The following is a 21,499-nucleotide window of genomic DNA, read 5'->3' as shown; positions in this document are numbered from 1 at the left end:
GAAAACAAGTAGTAAATGACCTCAGTCATACCTGGAACACAGAAAAGTTGACCTCATAGAAATGAGAATGCACCGATGATTACCGGAGGCTGGGAGGAAGTGGGGGGAAGGGCGGGAAGCGCGACCAGTAGGTGCTGAGTTGTGCTTAGGGGAGAGATGATCTGGTGTGGTGGTGTACTGCACATGATAATAGTAATGTATGACGGTTTTTAAAAAGCTATAGGAAAATATTTTGAAGGTTTTGGCCATAAATAAATGATAATTACTGAGGAAATAGATATGCTTACCCTAATTTAAGCAGTACCCATGGAAATACATACTGAAGCACACATAGTACTTCATAAATCTGTACAGTTTCTATGCCTCAGTTATTTAAACGTTTTTACAAGGAAGAATTAGAATTTTAGAAGTAAAGGAGAGGTCCTCAGATAAAGTCAACTTCAGAGCAAAGAAAATATCAGGGACAGGGTGGGACATTACACAGTGATAAGCAACTTAATGTCCTAGGAAGACAGAGCATTTCTAAACATATACCAAATGACAGTAGAAAATGATTAAATCATGTGACAGTTTCTTTAAAAAGAAAACATAACACTTATCCTAAAACTCAGCAGTCATATTTCTTATCCTTCATTCCAGAGAAATGATTATGTATTTCTGCACAAAACCCCACATACAAATATTCATAGCAGTTTTATTTTTAATACCCAAAACTGAAAGCAACCCAAATGGGTGAATGGTTAAACATCCATAATTTGGAAGAGAATAGCATGGAATACTACTCCACATTAGAAAGGGAGAAGCTACTGTAAGGCACAGTAAACTCAGCAATTCAGATGGGCCTCGGGGCATTGTTTTGTATGATAAAAAACCCATCCCCAAAAGGATGCATTATATATGATACATAGTACTTCATAAATATGTACAATTTCTATGCATCAGTCATATAAATGTTTTTAAAAGGAAGAATTAGAATTTTAGAAGTAAAGGAGAGGTCCTCAGATAAAGTCATACATAATACATATTATATGTATATAATCTTAATGCATCTGCTTTTTAAAAAGCACATACTATATGATTCCATCTATCCACAGTCTCAAAAGAACATTTTAGAAAGGGCAAATACTGGTTGCCAGAGGTTGGGAACATTTGGGGGAAGAGAAGCAAGTGTCACCTGCCAGGGAACACAGGTAGATCCTTGTGTTGACAAAAACCTCTGTGTCTCTGTTGTCATGGTGGCTAGAGGAAACCATGTGATAAGATGACAGGGCGTTGTGTGCATGTTGTGCCCTTCCTGGTTTTCTGGCTTTGCTATTTCAATACCTCTGGGGTGTAACCATGGGGGAGGCAGTGAGGGACATGTGCGTAGTATTTTTTAATTTCTAGTAAAGCTGTAATTACTTTCAAAAAAAAAAAGAGCTAGAAAAGGAAGAGCCCTTCTGCAATTGGTTAACTTCTTTGTCCCTGGCCCTAGGCTGGTAAAACTTCTCCTGGCGGTGATCTCTTGGTGTCTGTCTCTTTTAAATGGAGCCCTGCCAGACATTCAGGATGCAGATCAAGAGTGTCACAGGCCTCCTCTGCCATTGTTAGGATTAAAACTTCAAATTACTTATCAGCTTTTTTTTTTTTTGAGACGGGAACTCACTATGTAACCCAGGCTGGCCTTGAACTCACTATGTAGCATCAGCCAGCCTCAAATTTACAGTGATCCACCTGCCTCAGCCTCCCATGAGCTGGGAATACAGGCATGGGCCACTGTGCCTAACCAGTTATCAGCATTTAAAAATGAGATTTGTCATCACATTAAGCATTGGCTTTTCTTATATCCAGACACTTCACTTTCCCCTATCAGCCATCAGTTCTCGACCAGGTATGTAGACAGTTTGTCTACATACCTGTTGTAGCTTTCCCCACACACAACAGAGAAAAAGACGCGTGTGCTCTACATGGACATCTCTTGGGCTGCTTCAGAGTCCACCAAATCCACTGGCTTGCACAGCACCTCCAGCATTTTTTTTCCTTCATTCGAGCTACTTTCGCTGAGAATCTACTTATGTCAGACCCTCTACTAGCTCTGGAGGTGCATGACAGGATAAATCGGATGATTTCTGTCCTTAATGTGGCAAGGTCTGCCATAGCGAAGTCGACAGCAGTCACATCTGGGAAACCTGGGAGAAACATGACAGAGTAGCACGTCACGCACCTCAGCCCCAGGAGTGAGTGTGCGGTAGCAGCACCTAGGACAAGAAAGCGAGGACTTCTGGGCACAGAAAGCAGCAGAGACCAGAGCACGAAGAGCTTCAAAGGCAATGTTAGACAGAGAAACTGTTCCCAGTGGGGCGGCAGCATCAACGAAAACTGCTCAGTGCAGAGCCAACGGTTGCATTGGTTTTGTTTCCTGAAATCTGATTCTCTGCACTCCTGAGCCAGCTTTCCCCTTCACTCCTCACAGTGCAGTCGTGGCTTTAGATCCACAGATGTCTATAGAGATGCTGTCATCAAGGAACACCAATTTATTGCTTATAGACTGAAGATCGGAAGCTTAGTTCTCTTTTCCCATCTTGCAAGATGGCAGGTGAAAAAACTGAAAGCCAGACACTAAAAAGAAGAAACCCAAAGCCAAGAAGGCTTCTGCCAGTGGTACTGGTAAAAGGGTATGGTGAAGGCAAAAGAAAGTCCAAAAAAGGGGCAGCCCCACTGCAGCCGAAGTTCTGTCCTGGTTAGAGGAATTGGTAGATACTCCCGATCTGCTATGTATTCCAGAAAGGCTTTGTACAAGAGAAAGTACACAGCTGCTAAATCAAAGGTTGAGAAGAAAAAGGAGAAAGTTCTTGCTACGATCACAAAGCCAGTCAGTGGAGACAAGAATGGAGGTACCCGGGTGGTTAAGCTTCGAAAAATGCCTAGATACTACCCTACTGAAGATGTACCCCAAAAACTCTTGAGCCACGGCAAGAAAGCCTTCAGTCAGCATGGGAGGAAACCTCGAGCTAGCATCACTCCTGGCTCACCGGGCATCCCAGAGGCAAGAGAGTGGTCTTCTGAAGCAGTTGGCCAGTGGCTTGTTACTTGTGACTGGGCCTCTTAGCCTTAATCGTGTTCCTCTATGAAAAAATTTGTCATTGCCACCTCTACAAAAGTTGATATCATCAAAGTGAAAATCCCCATACACCTCACTGATGCTTACTTCAAGAAGCAGCAGCAGCGAAAACCCAGACACCAGGAGGGTGAGATCTTGGACACCAAGAAAGAGAGATACCAGATTTCAGAGCAGCGCAAGGTGGATCAGAAAGCAGTGGACTCACAGATTTTAGCAAAAATCAAAGCTGTTCCTCAGCTCCAGTGCTACCTATGATCTGTTTTTGCTCTGACAAGTAGAATTTATCCTCATAAATTAGTGTTCTAAATTTCTTACTAAGAACCTAATTAAATAACTGATACATTAAAAAAAAAAAAAAAAAGGAATACCATTGGCAGTTGCCGATCTCGGATGGGAGGTGAGGCCTTTGCTGCATGCCTACAGAGGCCAAGTGAGAAGAAGCTCCATGCTACCCTTCAGGCAGTGCCAAGAGCACCCACAGGACGCCTGGCGCTGAGCTGGGCAGCACAGCTGTGCCGAAAGTGCCAAGGGGGCACAGAGCCCACCCCCAGGTCACTTGTCAGAGAGCAGTTGTGAGCAGCTAAGGCTATTTATCCATACCCTGCACCTCACTTGGCAGCAGGAGCACTCCTGAAGGTCTTTTCTTTCATGGTCTGTGTTCAGACTTGGCTCCGGCCAGATTCTGAAAGAAATGAGTTAGTGGAGCCAAAGGAAGGGGCATGGCAAAAAAAAAAAAAAAAAGTAAAGCCAGACATGCCACCAAGGTGTGTTTTGAAGTGTTGGGAGTCCCAGCTACTCACAAAACCAGCAGAACAGTTAATAAAATCAAGATACAAAAAGTAAACACACCCTCTGTGAGGAAACCATGCTGAAATTGTAGCAGATGGAATAGAGTCCATTTAAAAATTTTTCTCAGAAAGGAAGGAGCATTAAACCTGGAAGAATATAAAAGCCTGAAATCCTCACTTGTTCTTTTTCTTAATCAGAAAAGAAGTGATACAGAAGGTGTGACTGATTGGGACAGCACTTTCCTACCATGGGTGAGGCTCTGGTTTGGGAGGGAGGAAGGGAAGATTGTCTCGTTGTTGAAAGGCTGTAGCTCTATTTTTAAGATTCATTAGCCCTGAGGTGGATTTTCCCCATTTTTTTTTTCCATCCAGTAATTCCATACGAATGCTGAGCACTGTGTTTTGCTTTGGTGACACAAAAACTTTTATTCCATGATCTCAGTGACGTTTTGCTCTCTTCACTGTCAGCAGCACCATGTTCATGAAGTGGCATAGGGTCCAAGCACTTGGCACGCAGTGCACTGAAACACCTCCAAAGCTGTGTCATCATGTCAACCAGTGTGTGGTATTATTTCAGAGAAAATTCCACTGAGTTACTTTTTTTCCGCATCTTGGGTGTGTACACACAACAGCCGGCACTGCTAGCATTTGCTTTGCAATTTTAAGTGTATAAAGCCTTCTTTCAGGAAGGTCTTTCTGCTGGGTGCTTCTCCATCTTCTGGATTTTATTTTCCAAGAGACCTGCCTGGCTTCTCTGCGTCCACACTCCTTTCTCTACCTGCAGCCCTGGGTCACATCGAAGTCTCAGATAAACAAATTCTCTCATACCGTATTTGGCATAAGCTCTGAGTTCTGATAGGTCCATGGGTTAAAAAATATGAGGGAATGTTATCTTGTGATATGATTTTAAATATATCTTTAGTGCTTTTATTAAGCATAAAAAACTTTACTAGACATTCAACAAAAAGTGGCAAACTAGTTATCTGTCAGAATTCACAGTTCTGATCTGAGTTTGTTAGAGAAAAAAAAGATTCATCTGTTTTGTTACATTTTTTATAAAGAGAATAAATTTTTATTTTTTTATTTTTATGTATTTAATTTGGGGTCTACAGGGTTTCACTACACAGCTTGGACTCATGTGATTCTTCTGTTTTCAGCCTCACAAGCACTGGAATTGCAGGCATGCACCACCAATTCACTGGCTCAGCGTGCCCTGGGGGCAGGAGCAGGGCCAGTGTGGCATTCCAGGGATGAACCCCTGCCCCTGTACCTGCCTAAGCAGGTGCTTTAATCCACGAGCTATCTGGCTGGCCTGAGAATAAAAAATTTCAAAACATTAAAAATGATGCAGAATTTCAAAACAAGATGATAGGAAATCACCAAGGGTCATTACATTACATATCATTATCTTCAAAGTAGTTGAACAGATTACCAGATAATAAAAACTTTTCATCTCAGCTTTAATTTTCTGTCATATTTTTGTTACTCAGTTAACATACAGAAAGGATGTTTAACAATTATAATAACTGGTAGTAATAAGTGCTTAGCATTATCTTGCAATGAAAATTGAACAAATTATCAAAATACATAATAATTTTGAAAACTTTATTGAATAAATAAATGTATAATTTTGTCTTGAAAAACAAACAAAAAGAATAGTCTCTATCCTGAGCCCAGGGTAATGGGTTGCCCCCAAGACATGCACACCAGGTAATGGAGCTACCTCAATGGAGGGAAGCCAGGTCGTCCTTTGGACCTCAGAGCTGGCCCACAGCACCCTTCGGGCAAGGCTGTGACATCCTCAGCTTTTTCCCTGGCTAGACCCTCTCCACCCAGACCAATGATGTAGAAAGACCTGATATTCCTCAATGTACCATGGGGCTGTGTCCCATTGGCTGTATTAAATATTGCATATATCATAAATTGAAAATGGATTTATCCAGGCAAGGTGATTCACTCATGAAATCCCAACATTCTGAGAGGCTGGGGCAGGAAGATCACAAATTCAAGCCCAGCCCAGGCAAATGATATCAAATTAGTGAGGCCCCCATCTCAAAAATAAAAATTAAAAGGGCTGGGGATGTAGCCTAGGGTAAATCCCTTGAGTTCAATCCCCTGTGTGGGAAAAAAAAAAAAAAAACAAAAGATAAAACAAAACAAAAAACCCAAAACTTGTTTTTAATTAAAAATATATAAAAAAAAAAAAAAAAAAAGGAGACAGAGAGAGAGACAGACAGACAGACAGACAGACAGACAGACAGAGACAGACAGACAGAGACATATAGAGACAGAGAGAAAGGGAGAGAGCAGAGAAAGGAGGAGGGCAGGGAGGAGAGGAGAGGAAAAGGAAGGGGGAAGGAGAGGAGAATCAGAAAAGGAAGCAGCATTCAATGCAGTACACCTACCAACATCTCAGGACACTTTGATCTCTTGGCTGAGTGTGAACTGCCCCAACCCAGCCTGACCAGACTGCATGTCACTAGCTGAGAAAAAGATCTAAATTCAAAATCTGCCTTGACTGTAATGAGCGCATATCGCTTTCACACCTTCATCAAGTTGAGAAATCTTAAGTCAGATCATCGCAAGTCAGGACTATGTATTTTCAGCCCTGATCGCAAAGATACTGTGAGCCTCTCACAAGCACAGCATGGAGAAATGTCTCAATCCTTGGCTCTCTCAGCTGTTTTAAACACAAATAACAGTTTTGCCAGTAAAACTGTCAGTCTAAGTCAGTTGCCTAATTTAAGGGAGAGGAAACAGGCGAATAAGGTTTTTCTGTCAGTCTAATTCAGGTCACCTTGGCCTTGGATACCTCATTACCACAGAAAGCAATCGTTAACAGAAAACAGCAGGGTAACTGTTCAGGGGACATTTTCACCAGAAACTAAAAGGCTACTTTTTAAAGACAGTTATTTACTGTCTTTACATACACACACACACACACACACACACACACACACACACACCCTGCCTCCACCCAGGCACACACAGAACCAGCTTGACATGTTCCTCATTTGAATATAAGCCCAGAGAATATACCGATCAAAGTTCTTAGTCTTACTCTCCTGCTCTTCAGCACACGTCAGCCCAGAGTGCAGCAGGGAGTTAAATCTCTTTCTCAGGCTTCTGTACCCACCATCCTTTTAACAGGAAAATTTAGGGGCTGCACAACAAACCCTTAATATGGATTCCCAAGTGTTCACATTTGGCCAGAACCCAGTAGTTTTAGGAGGAGGAGCAGGAAGAAGAAGAGGAGGAGGAAAAGAAATCACTACCACTCAGGCATAGCACGAACCTGGCAGGCATTGTGCATGGACCATGACACTGGTAGGAAGAGACGAAAACCGCCATTCAGAAAGGCACTTTTGCCGTCAGAGGTCCTACAAGATGGCTTTTTGTCTTGTGGTTTTCGTAATGAGAATTGCCCTCCTCCTGGCCCCCACACCAGGGATTTACAAGAGTCTGTCATTGGGCAAAGAATTCGTCAGAGATTTAAGGGATGGTGGGAGGGGTCCTTTACCTTGTGCAGCTGCCTTGCACTCAAAACCATAAACCCTAATGAGCCCTGCCTCCTCAGACATGGAACCCTGTGGAAGCTGTGGCCACGTGAAAATGATGCAGGTTTCTTGCTGACTTGACATAAAAAAGTGACCAGCACTTTTGGGGGACTTAGCGCTGGACCTCACAAGAACACTTTCAAGTATGTTGCAATTCAGTTAATAAAGGAGTTGGAAGATGTTGAAAATAATATGAGTAGTGGGATTTTTCTCTTTGACTAAAATGCTCTTTGGGTGGCTCCGTGCTATTTGATTTTTTTTGTGGTTAATGAATTACCCGTGGAAAGCACGGATTGGTTTTTCCTGTTGTTTCTGAGGAATTTGAAGCAAAGCTCAGCTTGCGTATAAACACTAAGTGTAAATTTGCCTCTTAAAGTCCAGAATATACAAAAGTTCATACGTGAGAGATCGTAGTTCTTTACTAAAGACTCAGAGAAAAGCTTCTGGTTCATACGAGGCTGGGTCCAGGAATGAAGACAGTCCTAGACTCCGCAGGTGGAAAAAAGGGGGAAGCAAGTTTTGAATTCTGACAGCCCTGAGATGTGGGCCCTTCCAGCAGGCTTGCTAACTGTCCCTTCCTGTCAGTCCTCTTCCTGCTGCTTGTCATCAGGCTCGGTTTTCCTCTGGGGCAAAAGTAAAGCAGTCAGTCAGTTCGACACATAACAAACAATTTCCAGCTTTCTGGATTTCTCCCATTTGTGTAGGTGACTTAGGGGGTGCGAGGGAAAAGCGGTTCCCAGAAAGAGCATCCACACAGGGGCCACCTGGATTCAAGACCATCCTACTTTTTAAAGTGGCCACTGAACACCGCAGAACCAGTGCCCAGCTCCGGAGGAGAACCAGCTTCCATCCTCGGTTTTATTTCTGTGCCTGGTTCGCTTTGTTCCATCACCGGGCTGCCTCTGATCTGGATGACCGAACGCTCCCTGAGACAGACGCGCAGTGTGTGCCTCCCCGTCCCTGCACCCGGGTGGCAGCCTGCGGGCGCCTTCCTGTTTGCTCACTTGGCTTCCCTTCCCTTCCCTTCACCACCTGGCAGCGCCTCGGGCCAGCAGACCAACTGCAGGAGCTCTGTGCCGTCCAGCAAGGGCAGCAGCAGTGGCAGCAGCAGCAGCAGCAGCAGCTCTTCCAGCGACTCAGAGAGCAGCTCGGGATCGGACTCGGAGACAGAGAGCAGCTCCAGCGAGAGTGAGGGCAGCAAGCCACCCCACTACTCCAGCCCGGAGGTAAGCCCCGCCCCACCCCCTGGGCTGGAGGCCAGGGAGTCCCCAACTCTCAGGCTCTCCTGTCCCTACCTCCTAAGCCTCCTGCACCCCCCAACCTCAGACAAGACAGAGGACCTTTGAGACCTGGGGCACCTCACTTGCTCCACTTGTGCCCCTTCCTCGAAACCCCCTAATGATTGCTTCCTTTGAAGTCTGAAGCATCATCTTTCACTGTCCAAAAATTTCCAGAAATTTCCAAATGTGCTATAAAAATCACTAACAGGAAATAACCTATGGAAAGAGTTTCCCTGTGGGTCAGGGAGGCAGTAACCAGACAGGGAAGCTCGCCACCTGGGCAGTGTGACCACCATAAATCACAGGAAGGAGTTTTATGGGTTAGGCATGCTTAGAATCCCACCTTTTCACAGCTTGTTGTGGATCAGAAGGACAGGGGCCATAAATATTAACAAAACCTGCTTAACTGTGTTTTCTTTGTGGAAATATAAAGGGGAAATTAGCATCCACCCACAAATAATAATGAAACCTTTTATAGCTATGATGAGTATCTATGGGGAAGATTTAAGTAGCCTGTATAAAACTATTATGAGGCACCAATGAAAACCTGCGCTGTTTCTGCCTGAAAGTTGAAAGGGGGAATTAAATAGTAATTCAGAGCACAAAGATTCCTGGGTAAAGACAGACAAGGGACAAACTTCTCAAGTCTTGGGAGCCAGAAGATTAGGCTGTGATTCCTTAAAGGATTGTGGGGTTTAATATTTTACTTATAATCCTCTATACTATTTTGGGGTGTAGACTCCTAAATAGGTTCTGATGTGAAATCAAACCCTCGTGCAACACAAGTCATGACAAGGACTGACTGCCTTACAGGGTCGCCCCGAGATGTTGTCACACCTGAAGCAGTGACAACGTGGTGATGTCTTATCCCAGGTTCACAGAGTACCTCTTCGTATCCCTGGAGATGTTTTGTTTTATTTCCCACCATCCTTCCTTCCTGTGCAATATCTTTCTACTCTATAGTCCAGCTCTCCATTCATCTTGGCATAGCCACATTTTTATCATTTTCTCCTTCCCAGGAAGTTCTTGTCTCTGTCCATCAATCTAAATCTACCCACAGAGCTGGGGGGATAGCTCAGCAGTTCCAGCCCCTGCCTGGCAAGCACAAGGATCTGGGTTCAATCCCTGATGTTGCATGCCGTGCTGGCCCCAAAACTGGGTATGGTGGTGCATGCCTCTAATCCCAGCACTGGGGAGGCTGAGACTGGGGGATCACTACAATTCTGTTTGTATAGTGAGACCCTGTATCCAGTAAATAAATAAAATAAATCTACCCACCTATCTGATGAGGGAAAGTGCCAAGCAACATGAGCCTAGAAAAGCCTTCCAGCTTATTTTAACTCTGGCTTCTCCCAGGAACCAAACTTTTATTCCTCTCTCCTAATTTCATTCATTCACTCATTCCGCATTCATTGAACAAATACCTGTTGGGCATTAGACATAGCACATGTCTCTGGAACAAGCCATTATAGGGCAGAACATGCCCCTGTCTTCATAGAGCTAACATGCAACAAGGATAGTTTGAAACAGAAAACTACAGGATTTCAACAGAATAAAGAAGAGCTGTACTTTTATAAAGTCTGTCTTACCTGTGTAGTGAGACCCTGTAGATCCTAAAATACATTTTAAAAAATTGTGTATCATATGAAATCTGTCTTATGAGGAATTCCAGAAGATTTAGTTATAATAAATAGCTACACCCTAGAGACAGTAAATAGAAAGCCTTAGTGTCTGTGATGCCCAACCTGCCCAGGCTCCAGTTTGTGCCCTGTAAGTTAAATTCATGAGTGTGGAGCCACCTTTTCACACTTAAAGGCAACTCCTGAAACCCCTGAATGGGCCACAACCTTGACCTGCTGGAAAGCAGTACAATTATAAAGCATTTTAAGCAAGTTCTTTCTAAAGTTGCTGTGATCTTTAGGAAGCTTAGGAAGCCATGTAACCCCGGGGGAGAAGGCACTTGCCATTTCTTGTAGCAGCTGTCAGAGGCCCTTGCTGGGGACAAGGAGCACAAGTCAGCGAAAGCAGCCTACAAGTTAGAGCTCCCTGAGGCCCAGCAAGGATTCCACTCCTCGCTTCTCTGCAGAGCAAATGCCAAGTGGCAAGCATTGTTAGCCACACAGAGCCTTACTCCTTTCTGCTGCGAAGGGAGGTACTGCTGGAATAAAAGCAGGTGTCTTTTAACATTTCCCCAAGATTAACACCTGCACACCCCCTTCCCAGGCCCTGGTATGCATTTAGTTGTTCTTGGCCTCCTCCTCTTATGCATATAGCTTTTTCTTGTGCGCTTTCCTGGCCCTGTGCACCTTCTCACTCTGCTCAGCTGGCACGCTGATACAGGTGCACAAGACTCCCTTGCCCAGGGTTGCCCAAGTCATTACAAATAAATAAAACACAGTGACATCATTTTGAGTCCTGGGATAAAGTTGAGCCCATTTCTTTACATAGGGCATCACCCAGCCCTAAATACTGCTCATGCAAACCACATTTCCCACTGTGGCCTTAACCAGATGGATCTGACCACAGCAAACCTTCCTTCTTGGAATATTTAAGTTAAAAGCATATGCTGTAAAATGCTTCTGCAGTGCTTTCTTAAAAATGAGTAGAAAGGGCCGGGGAGATGGCTCAGTGGAATAAGCGCTTCCCTGGCAAGTGCAAGGGCCTGAGTTCAATCCCCGGTTCTGCCAAAAAAAAAAAAAGAGTAGAAAGGGGGCCGGCAAGATAACTCAGCAGTCTAAAGCACCTGCTTAGGCAAGCTTAGGCAAAGCTCAGGGACTGTGGTTTGATCTCCAGCAGCACATGCCATGACAACCCCAACCCCAGGGTAGGCTGAGCTGGCCACACACACACACACACACACAAAAAAAAAAAAAAAAAAAAAAAAAAGAGTAGAGGAAGCTGGAGATGTAGCTCAGAGGTGGAGTCTCTTGCCTTGCATGCACAAGACCCTGGGTTCGATGCCTGTACTACAAAAAAAAGAAAAAAAAAAAGAAAGAAAGTAGAAATATGATGCACATTGCTCATTGAGGTGACATGGAGCCCACTACTAAGCCACCTCTGAGGTACATGGCTCTGGGTTCTGTGAAGGATATGGAGCATGGACATGGCAGACGGCTTGTGCATGAATCAGAGGGAAAGTCGTTCATGGAACAGAACTGTAGCTGAACATAAGAAGCAGTGAGCTGAGAAACAAAAACACCAGGCAGAAGCCCCAGTGAACATTCCAGAAAGGGATTGTCTTCACCAGGGCATGTTGGTGAGCTACAGCCTGAGACCAAGGCTCCCTTCTCTATCACTGCTTAACTATCATTTCGTCCTCCCTGGCTGCAACTCTCTTCTCTCCAGAAGGGTAGCTCATGCTTCTCTGCCTATTTTGTGGGATGGTTGTTGGGAATGGTGACAGCTCACTCATTAGCAGGAGCACCACAGCATTCAGCCTCCTAACCAAGCATGTATGCTCCGAAGGGTGTACAGGACACAGAGCCTTGGCCTGAAGAAACAGTTGAGCTTTGTTAAAGATACAGAGATATGCACATGAGATACATATGAACATCAGAAGACCACTATTGAGTATCAGGTATTGTTTGGAGGGCTTAAAACTCAAGTCTCAGGCTATCATTTTAGTTTGAAAGCCAACATATCTCAAAGGAATGGGTCCTCCTTTTCTGAGGCTGCACTAGAAAGTAGGAGAGTGTGGGCAATGTATTAGCCTCACACAAAGTGAAAAGGATGGACAAAACAAAACATGTGCCAGAATGAAACACATGTAGGCTCTAGTTTACTTCCTCACTCTATCTGAAACCTCTGGAGCCTGGCCTTTACTGCCAGTATTCCTGTCAGCATTCTGGGCTCCCATCAAAACTGCCCATCAGACTGCTTATATCATTCTAGGACTTCTCTAGCCCACATCTCCAAACCTTTCCAAACTCCTCCCGTAAACCAGCTCCAAACCACAAGTTCAGGCATACTTACAGCAACAGCTTCACATCTCTGGTGCCAATTCTCTGTGTTGGCTTCCTGTCGGTGGTACATGATACCTGACACCCATAACTGAAAGAAGAAAATTTACTTTGGCTCAGGATTTCCAGATTTCAGTCCATGGTTAGCTGACTCCAAGGTAGCACGTCATGGGAGAGCAAAACTACTTCACCTGATGACATCAGGAATCAGAGAGCAAGGAAAAGCCAGAAAGGAAGGGTTCAGGAACCAGATGTAGTCCCCAAGGTCACACTCCATGACCTCCCAAATACACCTACCAGCATGCTTTACCAATGTCCTAGGCATCTCCCGAGCCAGTCAAGTTGATGGTCAAGATCAACCATCACACGGGGCAGGAATGCCCAGAAACTGGTCTTTACATTAAATAAGCACAGGTTAGTCTTGGTGGAGCCAAAGGGCACTGCCGCTATGGACATTTCACTGAACTTCTCTGAGCCTCATCTACAAATCAGGGGAGATAATACTTCTTATCTGTAAAGATTCAAATAAATAGTGTGTGTAAAATGGAAGGCATATTACCAGTGTCCCAGCAATGAAAAATGATCACCAGATGATGGCCCTTGAGTGTCAGCAGGGGAAATTTAGGTTTCATTGGAGAGGTAATAGGAGGTTATTGTAGATCTTTGGGAAAGGGAGTGTGATTTAGTGATGTGTTGAAAATGGTACTTCAGACTGATTTGTTCAGCTGTGAAGTGCAGGGAAAAATGACCCTAAAGCACATCAGGCAACAGGACCATAGGAGATGTGTTAAATTCCGTTCACCACTAGCAGTGCTCCCACTCGGAAGTTTCAGTGTGGCTCTTCCCACACGTGGCTGTGCTGGGCTCCATATTGTCTTCCTTCTTCTCTCCCATGAAAGGCATGAGCCACAGCAGGTCCTAGAAGGAGGAGTGCTGGTGTTCAAGCCAGCAGCAGGTGGCTGAGTGTCCCAGGCATGCAAGTCGTCTCTGACACATGCACCTTTCTGCTCCAGTCAGCGCAGGGTCCCACCCATCCTGGGAAGCTGGTGCAGATCAGAAGGACTTGATCTCCACTGGTCACACCTGGGAAGAAATGGAGGCAGGTGACACAAAAATAGCAGCCACCAGGGGCTGGCGAGATGGCTCAGTGATCTAAAGCACCTACTTGGAACAAGCTCGGCAAAGCACAGGGACTGCGGTTCCATCCCCAGCACCACATGCCAGCCAGCCCCGCCCCCTGGTGGGCTGAGCTGGCCGCACACACACAATAAATAAATAAATAAATAAATAAATGTTAAAAAAAAAAAAAAAAGGAAAGATCACACAAAAATAGCAGCCACCAAATTAGGTTTTGGTCATTTTTACGTCATCTCAGGCAAGAGGAGGACACCCCCTTGGGCAAGCAGCTGTCTGTGTCTCTGTTCCACTTGCTATGATGCAGCATGTTTCTCAGGAGAAGCCAACATAAAGCAAGAATTTGCATCGAGCAACTCAAAGGTGTGAAGATGATACAGGTTAAGCTTCTCTAATCCAAAACCCTGAAATCTGAAATTGTACAAAATCCAAAACTATTTGAGCACTGATATAAGGCCACAAGTGAAAGAGTAGCCTTGTTCTATACACAGAATCATTACAAATAGTGTATAGGTGAGGTGTGTAAAGTGTGTATGACACATAAGTGAATTTTGTGTTTAGACTTTGGCCCCGTCCCTGTCATCTCATTATATATGTGCAAATATTCCAAAAATTTTTTTAATCTAAAGCTTTTCATTCTAAGCATTCTGGATAAGGGAGACCCAAACAGTATGTCTTTTTGTTCCTTTGCATCTTATTCTGGATTTTGATGTCATGAAAACAAAGCATAAAATCAAATCAAAAGACCAGACTCCTTTTGAGGTGTGACAGTGCATGACTGTAATCCCAGCACTTGGGAGGCTGAGGCAAGAGGATCCCCATGAGTTTGAGGACACTTTGTGCTACATAATGAGTTCAAGACCAGCCTGATCTGCATAGTGAGATGTCTCAAAAAAAAAAAAAAAAATTAAAAGGCCAGACTCATTGTCAGGGCATTGAGATAAGGATCTGCCTTTCTACACCTATGTTTCAAAATAAAGCTGCCCCATCCTCAAAGCCTGCTGAACTTGCCCCCCCCCAGTCACCAGACACCTTGTGCTGGTCTCCCCTCATGTGTGGTCCCTCATGTGTGGTCCGTCTTGTCATGGATGTCTACACAGAGGTGCCCAGCCCCAGCTCAACACAGAGCAGCGATCCCCACACTCTGTGTGTGCAGTTTGTACTGGCTCTGTACCCGCCACCTCGGCCCAGCAGGGGCTCTGCATTTCCCTAAGCAAAGCCCCTGACTCCTGCAGGCTCTGCCAGGACCCTGGAGTCTCTGGCGCAGCCATCTGCATATAAATTTGGGGGAAGGGGGAGGCATAGGAAAGGAAAAATACATCACCCCATCCCTCTGGATGTTTCTTGCATCTCACATCAACTGACAAACTGCAGGTGCCCTGGGTGAAGTTCTGCGTTTCTTAACCCAGTTGTTTGCTAACTAATTTTTTTTTTTTTTACCAGCCAGGGATCAAACTCAGGACCTTGCACTTGCCAGGCAGGCACTTATGCTGCTGAGCTATTTCCTGGGCCCTAATAATCCTAATGCTAGGAAAACTGACTTTTATTAGGAGTCTGGGTTCTCAAGCTTTACTGAACATAAATCTTTAAAGTTTCAGCTCAAAACTGGATCTTTCCCAGGTGGGCCAGACACATTCACGCAACATCTCCGGTCCCTTTTCCAGGCATCCCTTGGCTCCGTCCTCTCTGGGTCATCTTCTAGCCAGGGTTTATGCCCTATGACATCCATAATGCACTCTAAGTTAGCAACCCCTCTTCTCAGGAAGGCCCCACCACCACCCTGTGTCTCAGCATTTCTGGCTGAGTAAGGCAGGAGCAGGTCCAGTATGCAGGAACTGAGTGGGCCTGCCAGAGTGCAGGACACACACACACACACACACACACACACACACACACACACAGAGGCGTTCTCTGTGCTAAGCCAGCCAGAGTATTGCTTCTCCTGTTAACTACACCATCCTTGCCTTCACCACATAAATTACGTGTTAATTCTTTGGGATTGCAGGTTCTCAGATTTCTCTCCAAGTGTTAAGTCTCACCCAAAAAAAGATACTTGAAGGTCTGTTATCCCCCAGTTGAATGCCATGGCACTCAAATGTGAGGGACAGGCACATGTAATTACACATACATACACCTGAAAGTGAGTGAATCGATCGTAGATAGGCCAGTTCTATCCCGCATGTTCTGGGCTTAACACACTTTTGAAGGGACATCGAGTGCCGGAACAGCAGGCTTGGCACACACCTGGGCCTCCCTATCCCCCTGCATGGGTCAGTGCAGTGGCTCCTGCACACCGAGAAAAGGACCCCGGGAGACGGGCCAGAGCTTCGGGTGAGTCTGGTAAAAGCTATTTGATTTCTCCCGGGTTCTCTGCTTCCAGGCCGAACCGGCGTCGTCCAACAAGTGGCAGCTGGATAAATGGCTCAACAAGGTGAATCCCCACAAGCCCCCGCTGCTGACTCCAAGTGACGGCGCCGGGCCTGAGGGAGCACAGTTCTCCCCCGCAGGAAAGGAGGACGTGCAGGAATGTGCGAAGCTGCCAGACGCCTGTTCTGCTGGACCTAGGGACAAGGACGGCAAGGGTGCCTGCAAAGAGGAACAGAGGCCGCGGACAGCCAACAAGGCCCCGGGCAGCAAGGCGACCAAGCAGAAGTCACCTCCCGCGGCTGTGGCCCCTGCCGGGCCCCCGCCGCCCGCGCCGCCCGGGGTCCCCACCGAGAGCACGCCGGCACCCACGCGCAGGTCTGGAGCCAAGAAGCCCACACGGCGCGCGGAGCGGAGCGTGGCCAGTGACGCCCCCGCCAGCGCCACCCCAGCCGCCGCGTGCCCCCGGGCCGAGGAGCCCGCTGCCCCCGAACCTCCCAAGGCGCGGCCTTGCGGCGCGGGGCGCTCTGGCCATCGCAAGGAGCTGCGCGCAGCCGCCCCCTGCGACAAGCGGCGCACGCGGGGCCTGGGCAGGACGGTACCGAAGTCCAAGGAGTTCATCGAGACCGAGTCTTCCTCGTCATCGTCCTCCTCTGAGTCGGACCTGGAGTCGGAGCAGGACGAGTTCCCGCCGTCCAAAGCACCGCCCGCCGCCGCTCCTGACCCGAGGCTGAAGGAGGCGGCTGGTGGTGGCGTCGGGGCCACGGGCGCGCGCGCTGCAGTGGGCTCCATCAACGCCAGGACCAGCAGCGACATCGCCAAGGAGCTAGAGGAGCAGTTCTACACGCTGGTGCCCTTCGGCCGCAACGAACTCCTATCGCCGCTCAAGGACAGTGATGAGGTCAGGGCCCTGTGGGTCAAAATCGACCTGACTCTGCTGTCCAGGATCCCGGAGCACCTACCCCATGAGCCCGGGGTCCTAAGTGCCCCAGCCGCCAAGGACCCCGAGGGGCCAGCGCCCAGCCACGCGCTGGACACCAACCCTGAAAAGGCGCTGCCAAAGTCTAAGAGGAAACGCAAGGTAGGGGGCAAGGGCTGGGGGAGGGGCTCAGCCGTGGGCAGGGGTGAGCACAGGCCTGTCTGAACTGAGCCTGGCCTGGTGGTGCACTGTCGTCCCAGCACTCAAGAGGCTGAGGCACAAAGATTGCTGCAAGTTCAAGGCCAACCTGAACTGCTGTGTATAGTGAGACCTTGTCTCAAAGAGCCCAGTCCTCAAAAAAAAGTATACACACACAGACACACACACACACATATATTAATTTTAAGGGAAGGTCCATGTACTTAACACATTTTAATTATTTTTGTTCCCCTTTGCATCTTCTCCCTGCTGTCCCATTCCCTCATTTTCAAAACATCTCTCTCCCTGCTTCCCATTATCTATTTTTTGTTTTGTTTCCTGTAACTCTTTATACTTTGGGCTTCACAATACAGTCATGCTGTATTGAAGTTTGCTTGTCTCTTTTATTTCACTTAACATTGTGATCTCAAGATGCAGTCGTTTTCCTACCATCTGTCCTCTATGGCAGAGTAGTGCTCCGGCTTATTTTGTAATTGAGCCCTCTCCCACTGCTTGGGGAAAAGGTCACACACAGGAATGTGCATTGTGTGCAAGCACAAGCTGAGCTGGGTGTATGGGGAAGTGGAACCTGTGGTGAGCCCCACCAGAGCCCTTGCTGAGGTATAGTGTTGATTAGGGAGGACCTCGAGGTGGAGAGAGCTGGGAACAGGGTTCTGGGAGGAGGGGCATTTAATAAGCAGAGGCCCCAGGATGAAGGGGTACCAGGAGAGAGGAGCCAGCTGACCCTGTGAGGTTTGGCTAGGGAAGGCGGGTCATGTGCCTGGAGAGCCTGTGGTCGCCTATTCCCAGCCCTCAGCCAGGTCTGCAGGGGACCCCAGCATCATCACAAAAAGCCAGTCCTGAGAACTTTCCTCCCCTCCTATTGCTGCATCTTCCAAAGTAACCTGGGCCACAGTAAGTGACAAACCAAAGATTTCAGTACTTATGAGTAGTTCCACACGTAAAGTTGTCACAGACACCAGTGAATGTGTGTATACAAGGCACAATCAAATAACTTCTAGAAGTCAGAATAAAAGACTCATTGTCATTAGCCTGCCTCAGAATCTGCTCCTCGATTTGAAAGCACTTATCTCATCCTTCCTGCCACTTTCTGAAGCAGTTCTGGAAGTGCTCTTTTGTAAGTGTCCTGCCTGCGTCAGTGTCCTTAGTTGATTCAAAACATGTACCTTTTGTGGTCATTTTGACTTTGGGAAGAGCCAGAAGTCATACAGTGCCAGAACCAACAGACAAGTTGAATCAGGATACACTGTCATGTTTTTGATGGAAATTGACAAACTTTTTTTAATGTTCATACTAGCATTATGTGTAACAGTTAAAAACAAACATTTTGAACCTAAAGTGACTTTCCCAAGTTACATCACTGAAGAGGCAGAACCAGGAGTGAACGTAAGCAGCTGTCTAGTCCCAGTCTTGCAGTAAGACATCAGCTGTCTCAAATTCTTGTTTAAGGAAGACCACAGTGTAAGATTTGTTGTTTTCTGGGCAAGATAGAGAAGGCATATAGTGTCCTTCTGGCAGTCTTCATGACCTAATGGTCACCTGTCAGCAGGGAAATTTATTATTAAAATATCTATGGATGTGTTTGTGTAGTTCACTTAATTTATCACTATAAAGCAGAATTTGAACCTCTTTCAAGAAAGTTCATGACAAAAAATAGCTTCACACAAGCAGCTACTGGCCTTTCCTGTTGATAAGGATGCAAAGATGCCTTTATCGACAGACTCCAATATAATTTCCATTCACATTTGCCATTAACTTCCAGCATCCCACTGCTGCCCCATGTTGGGCCCACATTGCCCTGTGGGTGCTCACGTACAGCAGCAAGTTTGTGGACCTCTGACCTCATGGCCATTGTTTACCATTTTTCTGCTGGGCCCTGTATCTCCAGTACTGTCACATGAGGCTCCATGGAATTAGCACAAAGGCTTCCATCTTGAAACTCTTCATTTTGTCCTGCACTGGGGTTTTGTTAGTGCTGTGGCAGGTGTGGTTCTGTTCCTACAGGAGGGCTTAGCCTGTTCTTTGTCCCCTGAAAACCCCAGCCCCATGCCCTCCCCCATCTTAGTCCAGGGACCACTGAGCCCTCAGCCCCAGAAGTTACCCATTGCAGCACTAGAAGGGTCAAGCATCCCACTGCCGCCCCATGTTGGGCCCACATTGCCCTGTGGGTGCTCACATACAGCAGCAAGTTTGTGGACCTCTGACCTCATAGCCATTGTTTACCGTTTTTCTGCTGGGCCCTGTATCTCCAGTGCTGTCACACGAGGCTCCATGGACAAACCTTTCTATATAGCCATATAGAAAGGTTTGATCTCCTAAAATTCCCCATGGAAAGGAACACAGCATGAAAAGCAGATAAATATCAGTGTGACAGGTCAAAACGCAGAAATAGAGGTGTCGTCTAATCACTTTACGAAGTCACATATTGGCTCATTTCTGCCCTGCACCTCTTTCTTCCTGTCTTCCCCCTTGACACCACTACCATCACCCCATTACTTGCTGGTGCTCAGTTTTTGTAGAATGAATGAATAAATCGATACCTAGGGGTGCATGTGGGTAATCCTCAAGGTAGTAACTCTGAGGTTAGTGGGTAAATGAGTAGGCTGAGGGCCAGCAAGATAGTTCAGTGGACAAAGCACCTGCTTAGGCAAGCACGGGGACTGGGGCTCAATCCCTGGCACCACATGCTGCACTGGCCCTGCCCACAGGTATGCTGAACTGGCCACTGAGACCAACCAGGCGTGGTGATGCATGCCTGTAATCCCAGCACTGGGGAGGCTGAAAATAGGATGGTCACCACAAGTACCAAATACATAAGTTTTTTAAAAAACACAAATAAAAAAGAAATGAGTAGGTTGAGGATGATACACATGATGCATAAGAAATGTGCAGATGGAGATGTTGGCAGATGTAGAGACTGAAAATAGGTATGGCTATATAGACCAGCATGGATATACAGAGTGAAGTACATGTAGACATAAATGAACATCCATATAGAGTTACATACAGTAGGTATAAAAGAGATATGCGAACATACATACATATAAAATCCATAAATCTCTGATGTAAAGAGCTGTATTATTCTTGGCCTTTTTAACACAAAGAACTTCATTTACACTAAACCTAACACTAGCTCAACTCAACTCCTAATGAGACTGCATCCAGAAGAGCAGGAAAGGACATTTTCATAGCATTCTCATGCAGCATCCTTGGGTGTTAAGGCCCCAGTACTGGGCACAAGAGGTGAAACCCCTAGGCCTGGCTCTCCAGGGTGCCAAGTCTCATCCTGCTGGAGTCACAAGGCTGAGGACCAGGGACTAGAAGGTTTGGATGGGCCCTCCCTGGGGCCACTGTCATAATGTGAGCACCAAAGACCCCAGAAAGAAAAAGTGGTGGTGCATGTCTGTAATCCAAACACTCTAGGAGGCTGAGGCAAGAAGATCACCTCAGCTCAAGCCCAGCCTGGGCAACTTAGCATCTTCGTAAAACACTGTCTCAATTTTTTTTAAAAAAAGGAGTGATGATATAGCTCAGTATAGAAGGCTTTGTTCCATACCCAGGACCAAACAAATGAACAAAAATACAATCCAAGTCCTATCTTATGAAAAGCTACCTTAATTCTAAAATGTCAGGGGCATGACTTCCAATCAGACAGACTCGGCCTTGCCCAAAGAATGTGTGCTTTTTATACCCCATAGTGATGCCAGGCCGTGCTGGGAGCAGTGATGCTGAAGCTACTGTGTGGGTTCAAACAGGTCTGCTCCCAGAGTTCAGGTGTTCCTCCAGGTCTCAGTCAGGGTGCCGTGTCTTTCTGGCATTAAGCTGTGGACAGCAGACCTCGCAGATTCCTCCTCATTCACTGAGGAGCTCCCTGGGCTCCCACTCAGGCACAGGAGGGAGACCTGGCCCCGGAGGCCAGGGTCCTGGAGCTCACTGCAACCCCTTGAATTCCAGAGCTGATTGGCTTTTGTTCATCCACACACAGTGTGACAATGAAGAGGACTACCAGGACATGAAGAAGGCCCCGGGAGAGAAAGAAAGCTCTTCGAGACCAGCCGCCGCTACCAGTAATACCTCATCTGCCAACCACTGCAACATGAACGTCAACAGGTAGGCACATTCCTGGAAGACTGAGAAGGGCAGGAGAGGTCCTTGGTGCCATGGTGGGGCGGAGTCCAA

At 46.5% G+C, this 21,499-nt stretch overlaps 1 protein-coding gene across 4 annotated transcripts in view; it reads left to right on the top strand.

Annotated features, from left to right (window-relative positions):
• Positions 1-21,499, top strand: part of Aff3 (AF4/FMR2 family member 3) — a 535,781-nt gene that overhangs the window by 475,917 nt on the left and 38,365 nt on the right. For all 4 annotated transcript variants that reach the window (XM_023717412.1, XM_023717409.1, XM_023717411.1 and 1 more), the window contains 3 exons: positions 8,485-8,671; positions 16,199-17,263; positions 21,306-21,430. In XM_023717412.1, the coding sequence (XP_023573180.1) occupies positions 8,485-8,671; positions 16,199-17,263; positions 21,306-21,430 (1,377 nt within the window). The remainder of the gene's footprint in view (positions 1-8,484; positions 8,672-16,198; positions 17,264-21,305; positions 21,431-21,499) is intronic.

Source organism: Octodon degus, unplaced genomic scaffold (genome assembly GCF_000260255.1).
Source record: "Octodon degus isolate 3935 unplaced genomic scaffold, OctDeg1.0 scaffold00052, whole genome shotgun sequence".
In the NCBI taxonomy this organism is placed as follows: Eukaryota; Metazoa; Chordata; class Mammalia; order Rodentia; family Octodontidae; genus Octodon; species Octodon degus.
The sequence above is the reverse complement of the archived record's forward strand: the minus strand, read 5'-3'. Positions and strand labels throughout refer to the sequence as shown.